This window comes from Myotis brandtii, unplaced genomic scaffold, assembly GCF_000412655.1.
Source record: "Myotis brandtii unplaced genomic scaffold, ASM41265v1 scaffold165, whole genome shotgun sequence".
Lineage (NCBI taxonomy): Eukaryota > Metazoa > Chordata > Mammalia > Chiroptera > Vespertilionidae > Myotis > Myotis brandtii.
This window is the reverse complement of record NW_005356042.1, coordinates 1,871,581-1,887,680: the sequence shown is the minus strand read 5'-3', so window position 1 is coordinate 1,887,680 and position 16,100 is coordinate 1,871,581. Positions and strand designations below refer to the sequence as shown.

The 16,100-nt window shown below is 44.2% G+C and overlaps 1 protein-coding gene across 6 annotated transcripts in view; it reads left to right on the top strand.

The window, feature by feature from the left end:
* Positions 1-16,100, top strand: part of KIAA0355 (KIAA0355 ortholog) — a 91,144-nt gene that overhangs the window by 60,555 nt on the left and 14,489 nt on the right. For all 6 annotated transcript variants that reach the window (XM_014536619.1, XM_005862474.2, XM_014536617.1 and 3 more), the window contains 6 exons: positions 2,399-2,539; positions 2,753-2,848; positions 2,974-3,135; positions 4,995-5,153; positions 7,633-7,730; positions 14,720-14,845. In XM_014536619.1, the coding sequence (XP_014392105.1) occupies positions 2,399-2,539; positions 2,753-2,848; positions 2,974-3,135; positions 4,995-5,153; positions 7,633-7,730; positions 14,720-14,845 (782 nt within the window). The remainder of the gene's footprint in view (positions 1-2,398; positions 2,540-2,752; positions 2,849-2,973; positions 3,136-4,994; positions 5,154-7,632; positions 7,731-14,719; positions 14,846-16,100) is intronic.

The window sequence follows — 16,100 nt, the reverse complement described above, 5'->3', positions numbered from 1 at the left end:
GGGAACCAGTGGGGGGGGGGGGGCCCCACCCAGATCCCAGGGGCAGAGGGAGTCGGACAGGGGGCCCAGCCCCAACCCATTGCCCCGCAGATGGCGACCAGTGGCCAGCAGGCCCTGGGCTGGGAAGTGGAACTGGAGGTGGGTGGCGGCGACCAACCTCCCGCAGTGCCCGGGCAGGGGGCTGTGACCTCTCGCCAGCTACCTGGAGGCAGGGGTGATGGAGACAGAGGTGTGGTGAGAATGCGGGGTATCATCCGAGCTCACTCTCACTCCCCCTGCTACCCTCCCCCAGGACACCAGAGCTCGCATGCCAGGGAAGCCCCTGTGCTCAGGTGCCGGGTGTCCGCGAGGAGCCCACCCCGCACCTGCGCGGCCTTTTCCGGGTGAGCTGACCCGCAGCCACTGGTACCACAGGGGCCGGTGGGGCTCCCAGTGGCCAGTGGGTTCGCACAGGAGCTGGTCTGTGAGGCTGGCCGGGAGAGAGCGTGCTGCCCGCCTGGCTTCTGTGCAGTGCCACTGGGTGATCCAGAGGTCCACACTACACCCCGGCCCACGGCATCCAGCTACACTCACCACATCTCGGCGTGGGGACTCGGGTACCGTGACCCAGGTGGAGGGGGTGTCAGCGGGCCTGGGGGCCCAGGTGCTGCCCAGGGCCCAGAGGTCAGCTGGTACCTGCCCTTCCACGCCAGACGCTTGTGCTTTGATCGCTGGCCACACCTAGGGACCACACCCGTGCACCAATTTTGTGCACTTGGCCTCTAGTATATAGATAGTTGCTCACTACTTTTCCTTAGTCCTGCAACTTTGTTAAGCATTAAAACTCTTACACTGGCCCTAGCCGGCTTGGCTCAGTGGATAGAGCATCAGCCTGCGGAAATCATTGATGTTTCTATCTCTCTCTCCTTCTCCCTTCCTCTCTGAAATCAATAAAGAAATATATATTTTAAAAACAAACAAACTCTTACACCTGCCTAGAGAACAAAACTGTTTAAAAATGTTATTTGTTGCACTAATATTACTGCAACAAAAATAGACATTGGAGAATTGAAAGAGAGTTCATCCTGAAGCTCTCCTCCCAGCTAATAAATCAGATACTTATTTTTCTTATTCTCTAGTCGTGAACCATAGCTTACATTTTTTTAAAAATATATATTTTATTGACTTTTTACAGAGAGGAAGGGAGAGGGATAGAGAGTTAGAAACATCAATGAGAGAGAAACATCAATCAGCTGCCTCCTGCACACCCCCCACTGGGGATGTGCCCGCAACGAAGGTACATGCCCTTGACCGGAATCAAACCTGGGACCTTTCAGTCCGCAGGCCGACTCTCTATCCATTGAGCCAAACCAGCCAGGGCATAACTTACATTTTATCCTTACAAGGAACAGATTAGTTTTTTCTTGTTTTTTCTCTTGCTTATGTACTCTTCCTAAACATGTTTAATGACTGAGTAGTAAGTATTTAATTTTTCTGTGCATATTTCAAAAGTCCTGTTTTTCCTTTAATGTTCCGATGTGTTTTTTTTTCTTGTTCTGTATTAGTGTGACTTTTTACTTTGGTATATAGGAACACCCAACCATATACATTCTTTTTTTTATTCTGGAAACACCAGATGCCAATATTCTAGGTTATTTGTCTTTCTAGAACAGAGAAATTTTAAATGCAAATATTTTTTTTAAATATATTTTATTGATTTTTTACAGAGAGGAAGGGAGAGAGAGAGAGAGTTAGAAACATCGATCAGCTGCCTCCTGCACACTCCCTACTGAAGATGTGCCCGCAACCAAGGTACATGCCCTTGACCGGAATCTAACCTGGGACCTTTCAGTCCGCAGGCCAATGCTCTATCCACTGAGCCAAACCGGTTACGGCCAAATATTTTTTATATATAAAAAATGAATAACAGGTCAGGAAGGTTTTCTTCCCCCCCGCCCCCCAGGGTTTTTTTTCTCTTTTTAAAATATATCTTTATTGATTTTAGGAGAGAGAGAAACATTAATGATGAGAGAGAATCATTGATCGGCTGCCTCCTGCAAGCCCCCTACCCGGGATCGGGCCCGCGATTCAGGCATGTGCCCTGACTGGGAATCGAACCTGGGACCCTTCAGTCCACAGGCCGATGCTCTATCCACTGAGCCAAACCAGCCCGGCTTTCCAGGGTTTCTTAAAGAAGATGGTGCTGTGTCAAGTTTATGTTTTCTTCAGGATGCTTGCTGGAATCTTTCAAAATTTCTGGCTGCCCACTTCTTAATACAACCAATTCGGAATGTCTGGCTTATATCTAATGCTTAGATGATTTCTTGCTTTATTTCCTTTGTTTTTGTATTTTATCTTTTTAATTTTGCTAGTGTCTGCAGCATCCTCTTTTACCTACCAGTAATTATTTATGTTGCAGGCAACATCTAGACTAAGAGAAAGAGGCTGTGATGGCCGCCTGGCAGGAATTGAAGTTCAACAGCTCTTCTGTTCTCAAAGTGCAGCAATTCCTGAGCACCAGTTAAAAGAACTGAACATAAAAATTGACAGTGCTCTGCAAGTAAGTTTTTCAGAGCTGGCACAGCAATACCTCAGGGATAGGGACAAGGGAGGGAGTTACAATTGTGATATTAAATCAATTGGAAAGAGTAATATGATAGTAGCTAGCCTTAAGTGTTTTAAAAACTATAGAAATTTTAAATTTCTATTTTCATTGGACTTTGTCATTTTATAAGCTATATAATCTTGATTTTTGAAAATAATTTCTTTGCAGGCATATAAAATAGCTCTGGAAAGCTTAGGCCACTGTGAATATGCAATGAAAGCTGGTTTCCACTTGAATCCAAAAGCAATTGAAGCAAGTTTGCAGGTACACTTTTCTTTCTGGTAGTTCTTGGAAGCTGTGGCATGGCAGTCTCGCCATACCAAGTGAACCAAGTGTCTTGACAGATGAGCCGTGGATCACCCTTTCTCTCCCATCCAAACCTCTTCCAGGGCTGCTGCAGCGAGGCAGAAGCACAGCAAACTGGGCGGAGGCAGACGCCCCCGCAGCCCATGCAGTGTGAGCTTCCTACTGTCCCTGTGCAGATCGGATCACACTTCCTGAAGGGTGTCTCCTTCAACGAGTCAGCCGCTGATAATCTGAAACTTAAGACGGTAGCTTTCCATGGGGTTCCAACAACCGGGTTTGAACTTGAAAATAGAGTTGTTAAGGAAACTTAAAGGCTTGTAAAGAATATAGATTAAAGAATATAGAATATAGATTGGGGCAGAAGGCATTAACCTTTCTCTATAAACTGATATCTAAAAAGTGAACTATGGTGACTTTATTTTTAATCCTCCCCCAAGGGAGGATTTTTAGAGAGGGGGGCAGGGAGAGAAAAAGAGAAACATCAAAGTGAGAGAGAAACAACAATCAAAACATCAATTGATTGCCTCCCACACGTGCCCAATCAGGGTCTGGGATCAAACCCGCAAACTAGATATGTGCCCTGACTGGGAATCTAACCCACAACCTTTTGGTGTATGGGACAATGCTCCAACCAACTGAGCCACACTGGCCAGGGCTATGGTGAATTTTTATTATTTTTAATATATATATATTTTTATTGTTTTTAGAGAGAGGAAGGGAGAGGGATAGAGAGATAGAAGCATTGATGAGAAAAAGAAACATCGATCTTCTGCACGCCGCCAACTGGGGATCAAGCCCCCAACCCAGGCATGTGCCCTGACCGGAAATCAAACTAAAAACCTCTTGGTTCATGGGTTGATGCTCAACCACTGAGCCACAATGGCTGGCCTGGCTATGGTGACTTTTTTTTTAATATATATATTTTTATTGATTTCAGAGAGGAAGGGAGAGGGAGAGGGAGAGAGAGAGATAGAAACATCAATGATGAGAGGGAATCATTGATAGGCTGCCTCCTGCACGCTCCACACTAGGTATCGAACCCGTAACCCCGCATGTGCCCTGACCGGGAAATGAACTGTGACTTCCTGGTTCATAGATTGATGCTCAATCACAGCCATGCCAGCGGGGCTACGGTGACTTTTTTTTTTTAATATATTGATTTTTTACAGAGAGGAAGGGAGAGGGGTAGAGAGTTAGAAACATCGATGAGAGAGAAACATCAATCAGCTGCCTACTGCACACCCCCTACTGGGGATGTGCCTGCAACCAAGGTACATGCCCTTGATCAGAATTGAACCTGGGACTCTATCCACTGAGCCAAACTGGTTAGGGCTATGGTGACTTTTTTAATGAGACGTTTGTCAAGTTAGTTTTATTTGTAATTTTGTTCAAATGTCTAACATAAAGGTTTTTGAAAGCACATTATAAAATACTGTTTATGGTTAATGTTTCAGTGGACTTTCATGAAAAAGTAAGAGGAGAAATCTTGTCATAATATGGCAATAATTATTTCCATTTGTGGAGCATCATGAGCCAAGCATTATTATGCCAAGCATTTCACATGTGTCGTCTTTAAATGATCACCCTTACCCCACTGGAGAACTAGAGGAACTAAGGCCCAAGGTCACATAGCTAGAAAGTAGTAGATTGGAATTTGAACTTACGCAATCTGTTTCCAGAGTCTGCATACCTGACCACTTGGTAATCCAAAGTAAAGTTGAGATTTTCATTGGTATTTACTTCTACCAGATGATTTTGTCTCCTTATTTAGAGGAATTCAGAATTCAAAATTCCTCAACCAGTGTCCATTATCAGATTGCTAGATAATGCATTTTGTGCTAGTATAGAAATACCAACAGGTGTATTAATCATGTGATACATCTAATCATTCCCTCTATGGGATTGAGAAAACCTGAGGGTGTCTGATGATAATCACTTAACAAATTAAATTCCATTATTTGGGGGTATTTAAACAAAATACTTTTCTTTTGAGGACTATTGTGTACTTGTAAATGCATTTCAGTCTACAAATTTTATCTTAAGATATGAACATTCTTGTGTGACTTTATCTTAAGATATGAACACTCTTGTTATCAATCTATAGCATACAATGTTACAACTGATCAAGGAGGCAGGCTGCTATAATGGAATCACACCAAGGGATGATTTTCCTGTAACTGAAGTACTGAACCAGGTGTGCCCATCCACATGGCGGGGCGCCTGCAAGACTGCCGTACAGCTGCTGTTTGGCCAAGCTGGACTGGTGAGTGAATATGTGTGATGTATGGGGGAGAGAGAGTAGAGACAGATGATGTTTCAAGCATGTGAGGATGGGGTGCAGGCATGTGTGAAAATACTGAGTAACTTTAAAAGTTCTTTGGTGCTACAGAGTTTAGACCAGATAGAAAAGGTAAGGAAAGAGTAGCATTAAAAAGCCTTTTTTTTTTTTTTTTGGTAGATTTTTAATATGTATTGGTAGGGAACCTAGTTGCAAAATGATGTTGCAGGCTTTCCTCGTTTTAAGGAAACCATTTCACTGGTAATGATTTGATAGAGTCCTTTGACTTGACCTGACTATTCTGGAGCTTCAGTGCATGTCTTTCTGTTGCTCAAACAGGCCAAGCTTCTACCTGTCTGCAGTCTTTGCATTTGATGCTCCTCTTACCTGAGAATACTCCTCTTTGATTATCATTTGACTCACTTCTTCTCAGTCTTCTTAATGTCAGCTCAAATATCACCTTTCAGAGACCTCAATGGTATAAGTAATGCCCCCATCCAGTTACTTTGTGTCCCAGCTCTGTCTCCTTCTTAGCAATCAAGTAAGTGTCAACTCAGAAATAAGCCTAGTCTTTATCACCATTGGAGAGAAGAATAACTTTTGCTAAAGTTGGATGGGGTCAATATCTGAAGTCACCATTTAGCTTTTTATTTGACTCTGCTGACTCACATAACCTTATGTATTTGATTCTACTTTCTTGAATTAAATGACTATTTGAAAAGATATAGCATTTCAGTCAGGCTAAAAGAAGCTAATTATAACTAAGAAAATTAAAGAACTGTTTCCTAGTCTAATTCCTATTTTATGAAAGTAGCTGTTGGGCAGGTGCTGTCCTTTTGTTTCATGTGGGTGAAGGCTTCGGTGGCTGAGCTCAGGATGGTGCTGCCTTGTTGAGGGCCAGATGAGGGCCAGTCCACGGTGGGGAGTATACTTCCTTTAGGATATGTTCCTCAGTATAGGAACCCTACAAGAAGCATAGACTGGAGACCCCCTGCTGATGTATAGAATAGCCCACTGTGGTTAGGAGATTGAGCTGAAGCTAGGAGAACCATGGCAGTCAGTTTCCAGAAAGCAATGTGTAGAATAAGACAGAAGGACATTGTAGGCTTACAAAAAACAACAACTTTGTAGGCTTAAAAGAAAAAGTTCCATTGTTATTCAAAGATCAGAAACTTATTCATAGATCCTTACCCCTTGATCTCCGGGCACCTTTGTACGCGGCTGACAAAGAACCTTTAGATTATGGTTCTGGGGTTGGGAGGAGAGAGGAAACACCTGCCTGGTCCAACAATGGTTATTACTTGGACAGGAAGTCTTTTCCAAAGGACATGCAGACCAGCTGTGGGAACTCTGTTTACAGCAGTGGAAATGAGCTCCATCACAGGCTTCGTTTGGAATCAAAATAAACAACTCTGCATTGCTTTACCCTTCTGATATATCACAGATTTGGTTTTCAAGTGTTTTATGATTCTCTTCTTAAAGTTATTTTAGTTATTTGAAAATACATTCATCACTTTATCAAACTCTAAATTATGGAGGATACTATATCATCCTGTAATATTAAAGACTGTCCTCCAAATAAGAGGAAATCATTGAAGGAAGGGCTGATTCTTTATCTTTACTGAAGTAGTTTTGTTTTTATTGATCGTTGAGAGTAAAATGATCTTTAAGAAAAGCTTCATCCACTTCTGGCTTGTTTTTGGTCATTACAAATGGGCTTTTCTGAAGCATTGGTTTGATTTTTTTTTTGGTGGCGTTTTTACTCCTTTCAAGTGCATAAATTTTAAAATACTGAGGTAAAGGAAACAAAGCAGTTCCTAACTAACATTTATAGTTTGGAAGAAGTGCCACAAGTGCTTGCAAAGTTCAGCACATCCTACACCTAGAAATTGGTTTCTGTTTATTGAAATATTACTGTATTCAGTCATCTTTATTACCTACTGTTGTCTCCATAGGGCCCCTGACTGGCCTCTGCATACCTGCTTTGCTAGGGAAATTGCCTTCCAACTGATGCCAGACACTCCCGCTTCTCCCGTTTGGGTCCGAGTCCCCAGCGATTCGCCCGTATCTGGAGCTCAGAGTCTGAGACTCCCCCCTGACCGAAAACGACAACCGCGCTCTCAGCCACCAGCCCGCTTTGCGCGCGCACCTCCGCACCTGAGTTTTTTCCACACTGCGCCTCCTCTGAGCCTCGGTGTGCTGTTATTTTTCCTTCTAGTTGAAGAGTCTCTCCTCAGCCAGCCTTCCTGTGGTTCTGGGTGATGTCCGTTCCGTCTTTTAGTTGTATTTTTGAAGTGGTTGTTTGCGGCAGCAGTCTCCGGTGTTTACCTATGCCGCCATCTTGGTCTCTCCTAGGGAAATAGTTCTTGCCAGAGTCACTTAGCATTGATAGGTTCATGTATGGGATTTGTTTGTAATCATTTTTCTCTCTGAATGCTGATCGATATATTTCTTTCTCTCTTAGGTGGTAGTTGACACAGCACAGATAGAAAATAAAGAAGCCTATGCCCCCCAAATCAGTTTAGAAGGCTCAAGAATCGTGGTTCAAGTCCCGTCCACATGGTAATGTGTCTGTTACATTAACACAAGCCCAAGCTCTGATAGAAGTGTTCACATCTTTGACAACATTGTTGTCATGGACAAACTCCCTGCTAGCTGATAGGACACATCTTCTGTTTATGTGGGCTTATGGCAGTGGTAGTGTGTTACTGCCATGTCATGGTTATTAGTCCAAGATGAGGAAGCCAAGGTGCCTGAAGCCAAGTCTCATTGACCAAAAATATAACTAAAATGTTATATACTCATGAATCATAATGAGCAATATTATTTGTCCACTGCTTTTATTTTTTATTTTAAAATATATTTCTTTATTGATTTCAGAGAGGAAGGGAGGTGAGAGAGATAGAAACATCAATGATGAGAGAGAATCATTGATCAGTTGCCTCCTGCACACCCCTTACTGGGGATTGAGCCCACCACCCAGGCATGTGCCCTTGGCCAGAATCGAACCCGGGACCCTTCAGTCCGCAGGCTGACGCTCTATTCACTGAGCCAAGCCAGCTAGGGCTGTCCACTGCTTTTAAACAGAGTATATCATTTTCTCTAAGTCACCTAGTGTTTCTGTAAAGCTGAGTCCAGAACATAGAATTCCTCCTCCACCTTTGTCTGCCCAACAACAACTCTGATGATCTTAAGTTCATGTCATTACATACCCAGTGTCATTGCATATCAGGGGGCAGACTGAACCATTTTTATTTTGACTGCTCCTACAAATCAGTAAGAAAATGGGCAAAGTAAAGGAACAGGTAAATCAGAAGACATATGTTAACAAATACACGAAGAAACTGTGTAACCTCTCCTAATAAAGAAAGGCAAAGTAAAGAAACAATAAGTACCATTTTGCCTACCATGCTCAGTTGTTTTAGAATAATATATTGTTTTAGAGTACTATATTTGGGCCAGACTATACAAAAATAGACACAGAAGTTGTTGAATAAATGACAGCCTTCCTAGAGGGTAGTTTAATATATCAGAGACCTAAAATAAGGAATATGACCTCAGCAATTTCACAGTTCCACCTGTAAGGGTTTATCCTGGTGATGTCTGTACAGATTCAACTATAAGGATCAGCATCATAGTTTTATCAGTAAACAGCAAAAATTAAACATATATTGGGAGACTTTTGCTATTAAAATTATAATCTGAATGAATATTTAACTATATAGAAAATATTTAAGGCATGTAGGTAGGAATAGATATAGTCAGGATCAGTGGCAATGTCAGTGCCTGTAGGGACTAAAGTGAGAGCTGGGAAATGCAAATTATATTTAAACCATTTCTCCTTGAAATGTGAGGGTCCAGCAGTAGATTCTACCCAAAGTTTTACAACTAGTTGATATATCAAGTAGGGGTTGCCAGTTCACTTCATGTCCCCAAATCTCTCATCTATGAGTTCCCCTCCCCACCAAAATTTATAATTTGATTGTTCAGATGATACACTATTTCCTGAAATGAATGGTAATTTATATGCGTATTTTTATTCCTATCAAATAATACATATAAGCTCACTTTTCTGTAAGATTTTTGTGTTCTCAAATTCTTAATTTGTTTTCCAGTGCAAGTTCTTCTTGAAAAATATTCAGTTTAACCTGGGTAAATTGGTTAGAGTGTCATCCCCATACACCAAGGTTGCAGGCTCTATCTCCAGTCAGGGCACATACCAGAATCAACCAATGAATGCATAAATAAGCGGAACAACAGATTGATATCTCCCTCTCCCTCCCCCTTCCTCTCTTTCTAAAATCAATCAATCAATAATTTTAATTCTCTTTAAAAAAAAAAAAAAAAGAAAGAAAAATTCTGTTTAACCTGGATTTCCATTTTGAAAAAAAGTTTGAATTTTTTAATAACTTGGCGAATATAAACAGCTAGTACTGAAATGGTTAACACTTCAGTTTACTTTCAAAACTGTATGATTGATTTCTTTTGTAATTCATTGAACCTCCATGAAAGGACCTTCTGCTATGTGTCCTTGGAGTGGTTCCCTCTGCTGGTTGCTTTTGGTAAAAATACAAAGTTTCTTTCTTTATTGTTTCTTTCAAGTTATAAAATATGTGCTTGTTGAGACAGACGGACTCAAACAGAAGTGATTACTCCACCTTCAAGAAAATGAAATTGTTAGCAAAGCCAGTCAAGAATTTATTATATTCCTTGCTGCCAGATGTTTTTTCCAAATGAAGTAATACTTTACTTAAATTTTTAAACTGTCATACTTAAGCTATCCATTTTTCTTTCAACAAATACTTACTAAATATCTAATATGTGACAGGCACTGCCTGGGCTCTGGAAATTTAATCCTGAGCAAGAAAGACAGGGTCCCTGCTCCTAACTGAGCTGACTTTGGAATGGGGACAAGGAGGAAAGAACTAATAAGCATAAGAGTTAAGTTCAAACTGATGAGTGTGCGAAGGGAATAAGAGCAGAATGATGTCATATGACAGAGAATAGGGTAGAGATGGGTAAGGGAGGCTATTTTGGATGAGGAGGTCAGTTATGAAGGGCCTCTTTGAGGCTGTGACATTTAAGAGGAGCTGGCCATGTGGAGAGTAGATGAGGAAAACACTCCAGGCAGAAGGAACAGCAAAGGCCTGAGGAGTCACCCAGAATGGCTGGAATATATGGTAGGTGATGATTAAGGGGTGGGGGGTGAGGAGGGTTTATAGACGCCAGGACTTGCAGGGTCCTTAAGAGACTTGGATGTTTAAGAACGGGTAAAGAGTTTTAAGCAAGTCTGAGTGATGTGTGAAAAGAATGGGTTTAGTCTCTTCAGGGGACTGTTCTCAAGACTGATGAGTAAAATAAAAATGCCGATTTGTTGATTTTCAGAAAGAGAAATTATTATTTCTAGGAACTGTAGTACTCCTTTCTGCATGGCCAGCAAATGCTCTCCTCATGTAAAACATATGTGACCAGCCAAATGACAGGCAGAAGGTGGCTTGTGAGCATAGAGCAAGTGTGTCCTAATAATCAGCAACTCCAGGCTGAGAGGATTCAGTGCATGAACCTGGGCCAGGTCCACTGGCCGAGATTCTCTCAGGAGTTGCGAGGCTGGTGGGGCACTGTCGGCGCTTGCCTTGTTGCCTTTCCAGTGTTCCTGAAACTGGCCAGCTCACACTCGCACAGATATATTTCTTCTCATGCAGTTCTTTGGAGTGTGCTGCTGTCTTCTCAGGATGGCTTCGCCATGTCGATCTCACCATTTAACTCCCGAGTGCCCAGGAGCAGACAGACAACCTCTTTCTGGTTTTCCCTCTCAGAAAGGCCTCTTGGTGGAGATGCTCTGCATGGGCAGTGGGGGCTTGAATGGTGGGAAGTAGCTCTCAAGGGAAAGCAGTCGGGAGAAGGCAGCAGCAAGAGCAAAGGTCCTGAGATGTGGGCAAACCCACCATATTCAGGGAGTGACAAAAGGCCTGTAGTTAGGACAGGGTGAGCGGAGGTGACAGTGAGAGAGGTGTGGTGAGCAGAGCATCAGGAGGGCTGGGGGAGGGGTTTAGACGGTATTTCAGTGAACCCAACTGGTTGCTTCCCACATGCACCCCAACTGAGGCTGAGGATCAATAGAGGGCTTTAAATGGGAGTGATGTGTTCTGCTTTGTGGTCGGAGGCTCACTCTGGCTGCTGTGTGGAGGGTGGGCCTTGGAGGGCCCAGAGAGGAGAAAAGGAGACCAATTGGCAGTTTGCTCCTGAGACACAGATGGGGGTGGTTTCTTGGAGTAGAGCAATAATAAGAGGGGGGGAGAGAAGTGCTTGGGTGCAGACTATATTTTGGAAGAAGAACTGTCAGGATTTGCTAATAGATTGATGGAGGATATGAGGGAGCTAGAGGTGGCTTATAGGTCGGGTAGACAACTGTGTTGTTTAGTTATTGAGGAAGTCTGTAGAAATCAGAATGGTTGTGGGGAAGAGAGGAATTAAGAGTAGTGCTAACCAGGCTACCTTTTTTTTTAAAAATATATATTTTATTGATTTTTTACAGAGAGGAAGGGAGAGGGATAGAGAGTTAGAAACATTGATGAGAGAGAAACGTCTATCAGCTGCCTCCTGCACACATCCTACTGGGGATGTGCCCGCAACCAAGGTACATGCCCCTGACCGGAATCGAACCTGGAACCTTTCAGTCCGCAGGCCAATACTCTATCCATTGAGCCAAACTGGTTAGGGCTCTTCCCCACCCCTCCACCCCCGTTGTTGTTAACCCTCACCAGAGGATATTTTTTCCATTGATTTTTTTTTTTAGAGAAAATGGAAGGGAGAGGAGACACAGAGAGAGAAACATCGACGGGAGAGAGACAGACACATCAACTGGTTGCTTCCCACATGCACCCCAACTGAAGCTGAGGATCAAGTCTGCAACCAACGTATGTACCCTTGACTGGAATAGAACCCAAGACCTTTCAGTCCATAGGCTGACACTCTACCCATTGAGCAATACCGGCTAAGGCTGACCAGGCTACCTTTGAGCTGCCTGTTAGGTGTGCAAGGAGAGATATCAATAATGCAGTTACATACATGAGAGTGGAGTTCAGGAGGAAGGTGTGGACTGGTGAAGGAAGTATGAAAGTCTTCAGTGTAGGCATGGTCTGTGAAGCCTCAGGACCAGATGCAGTCTAGGGAAGAGGACAAAGCCTGGAACGTGCCACAATACAGAGACGGGGGTAAGAGGAGCAGGAGGAGTCCACAGAGGAGACCAGGAAGGAGCTGCCAGACAGGTAGAAGGAAACAAGCAAGTTTGGGTTCACCAAAGCTGCAGAGACAGTGATCCAGGAGGAAAGAAACCTGCACAACGTTGTTCAGAGGTTGAATGAGGTTGAGGTAGAGACAGGTAACTTGCCCTTGACTCTGGCGAGATCTAAGCTGTTCGATAAAAGTTATTTTAGCCCTAGCCAGTTTGGCTTAGGGGATAGAGCATCAGCCTGCAGACTTAAGGGTTCTGGGTTCGATTCTGATCAAGGGCACATGCACAGGTGGGCTTGATCCCTGGTGGGGGACATGCAGGAAGCAGCCAATCAATGATTCTCTCTCTCTCTTCCTCTCCCTCTCTGAAATAAATTTTAAAAAGTTATTTTAGTGGGATCCTGGCCGATGTTCTCAGTGGATAGAGCATCGGCCCATGCATGAAAAGGTCTTGGGTTCAGTTCCTGGTCAGGGGCACGTATCTGGGTTGCAGGTTCAATACCCAGCCCTGGTTGGGGCGTGTGTGGGAGGCAATCAATCAGTGTGTCTCATATCAATGTTTCTCCCTCTCTGTTACCCTCTCTTCCCTCTCTCCCTTTTTCCTTCTATCTCCCCCTTCCTCCCTTCTTTCTACTCTCTCTCGAAATCAATGGAAGGAATATCCTCAGGTGCGGATTAACAACAATAACAAAAAAGTTATTTTATATATATACAATTTTTTTTTCAGAGAGGAAGGAAGAGGGAGAGAGTGATAGAAACATCAATGATGAGAGAGAATCATTGATTGGCTGCCTCCTGCATGCCCCCTACTGGGTGGGGATCAAGCCTGAAACCAGGACATGTGCCCTGACCAGGAATTGAACCGTGACCTCCTGGATCATAGGTTGATGCTCAACCACTGAGCCGCACCGGCCCTGCAAAGAAGTTATTTTAGTGGAGTTAATGGTGATAAGAGCTTGCTCAGAGTGAAATGAGAGGAGAATAGGGAGCAGAGAATTGGGACAGTATTTGAAGGGGAATGTGGGGCTAAGAGAAGGTAGTGAGACTGGTTTGTTTGCCAAAGGGAATATCACAGGGAAGGAATGGGGTGATTGCATAAGCGAAGTCCTTGGGAAAGCAAGAGGGTGGCATGCAGCACTCAGGTAGAGGTCAGCCTGTAGTAAGAGCAGGGCCTGTGTTCCACTGTGACATGGGGGAAAGGCAGGGTGCATGGGCAGGGACACAGGTGAGGTGGTGGACTTAGTGATGAGGGGAGATGGAGTAGGTCTCATCTGTTTATGTGGTTTCTCAGTTAAGGGATAATTGAGATGGGAAGGAATGGGTGAGATAGCAGGGATGGCAGAGCTTTGAGGAGAGGCGAGGAGGGGTGAAACAGTCATCTTGGAAAAGGAAAAAGTTAACTTATGGGAAGGCCATATTTGTTGCTTACCTCAAATTTGCAGTGAGTCCAGGGGGCATACTGTGTGGATTTTCCCCCTCTGTTGACCCTGTTTCTTGGGTACAGGTGTGAAGAGCTATAGAGGAAGGGAAGGGCAGGGGTGTTATAGAAAGAGTTTGCAAAGGGCTAGATATGGTGCCAGACCACAGAACCTCAGCAGGGTAGGGAGGAAAGTCAGGGCTGGAGCCAGTGTTGGAAAGTGAGAAGGCATTAGGAATTCTAGATAGTTAGAACTCCATAGACACTCCAGACCCTGTTGCTTCCTCCTCCTTCTACAGAGCAACAAGTTTCAGTGTTAGCCCTGTCATTCTCTAAATGTTCTTATAGTTACTGAATTTTTATTCAGTGCAAAAGTGTGTGAAAATTGTAGCCTTGCCCGGCCGGCGTGGCTCAGTGATTGAGCATCAACCTATGAACCAGGAGGTCACAGTTCGATTCCCAGTCAGTGCACATGCCTGGTCACCAGTGGGGGATGTGCAGGAGGCAGTTGATCGATGATGTTTCTCTCTCTCTCTCTCTCTCCTTCTCCGTTCCTCTCTAAAATCAATAAAACTATATATATATTTTTTAATATATTTTATTGATTTTTTACAGAGAGGAAGGGAGAGAGATAGAGAGTTAGAAACATCGATGAGAGAGAAACATCGATCAGCTGCCTCCTGCACACTCCCTACTGGGGATGTGCCCGCAACCAAGGTACATGCCCTTGACCAGAATCGAACCCGGGACCCTTGAGTCCGCAGGCTGACGCTCTATCCACTGAGCCAAACCGGTTAGGGCTAAAACTATATTTTTAAAAAAGTTGTAGCCTTTGTGTGAAGCCTTGGAACACCTTTGCAGAGAAATGCAGCCCCGACTAACGCTCCTGGTTTGTGCCTAGGTGCCTGAAAGAAGACCCTGCTACCATGTCCCTGCTGCAAAGAAGCCTGGACCCCGAGAAGACGCTGGGCCTGGTGGACGTGCTCTACACGGCTGTGCTGGACCTCAGCCGCTGGAGGGCAGGGAGGTTGGTGTCTCCAACGGTCACTTGAATTGGTTTGCATTCAGGTCCACACCTAGGAACTGTATAACCACATACAGTTTCATGTGTGCTCATGTCACTGATAGTATGTGAGTACATAAGACAAGAGAGAAAACATTTTGTTAAATTTTTTTGGGAATAATTTCAAACTTACAGAAAAGTTACAAGAATAGTCCAGAGAATTGCTCTCTGCCTTTTACCCAGACTCCCCATTTTGTCAACATTTTTGCCTTCATTTGTTCTATTATTTGAGAATAAGTCCATCAAAGGATTTTAACTCAACTGATATTCTCCTTATGAACTAAGAGCAAAGAAATGTTTAGAAATTTACTTATATCCTGCATGAACTTTATTTCTGTCTGAAAGTAGCTGACACACAAAATTATCTCTTTGTGAATTGTTAACCTTAGAACAGGGTGGGACCTTAAACATCTAGCCATGTGTCCTCCCCCTGTCTTACCTCATGAACACAACAGGTCCAGAGCAGTGAGGTGGCTCATCCAGGGTTGCACCAGCCATCACCTGCCTCAGCCCCCACCCAGTGCCCTTTCTATCTCTAGGGCTCTCTTTCAGTGCCGGAAAAGAGTGCTTGGAAAATGTTGGAAGTAACAGCCACCTGTCCTTGGCACTGTCTGCAAATTACTTCCAAAGACAACAGTGCTGCCTAGTGTCTGAGTCTTCCCCACCCACCCCTCTTTGCTGTGTGGATTTGTCCATTGTCCCTCTGCTGGATCTGCTAGACTCTCAATCCCTGTTCTCCAGGCGCACAGCAGGCCTCTGTTGGTGACATCCCCACTCTAGCCTTGCGTTGCTTTCCTGTTCTACAGTTAAAGGGTTTTGCGCAAACCCCTCAGGCCAAAATCCTGATGTAGTTTTCAACACAGTCCCATGTTAGACACTACAGGTTTCTTTAAAATAAATATAGATAGTAAGTACTTAAATTATTTACAATTATCTATAAAACCAGAGGCCCAGTGCATGAATTCGTGCATGGGTGGGGTCTGGCCGGCCCGACCCCAATCGGGGTGGATCGGGGCTGGGCCTCTCGGGAGGAGGAGATGGCTGGAGGTTGACCAACTGACCTGTCCCGATCAGGGCCGGGCCGGCTTGGGGGTAGGGACCATGGGCAATTGGGGGGGGAGGTGATTGGGGGTCAGTGGCCAGGGGAGGGGCCATGGGAGGTTGGCTAGCCAACCCCACCCCTGATTGGTGGTGGGGGGATCAATCGGTGCAAAGCTGG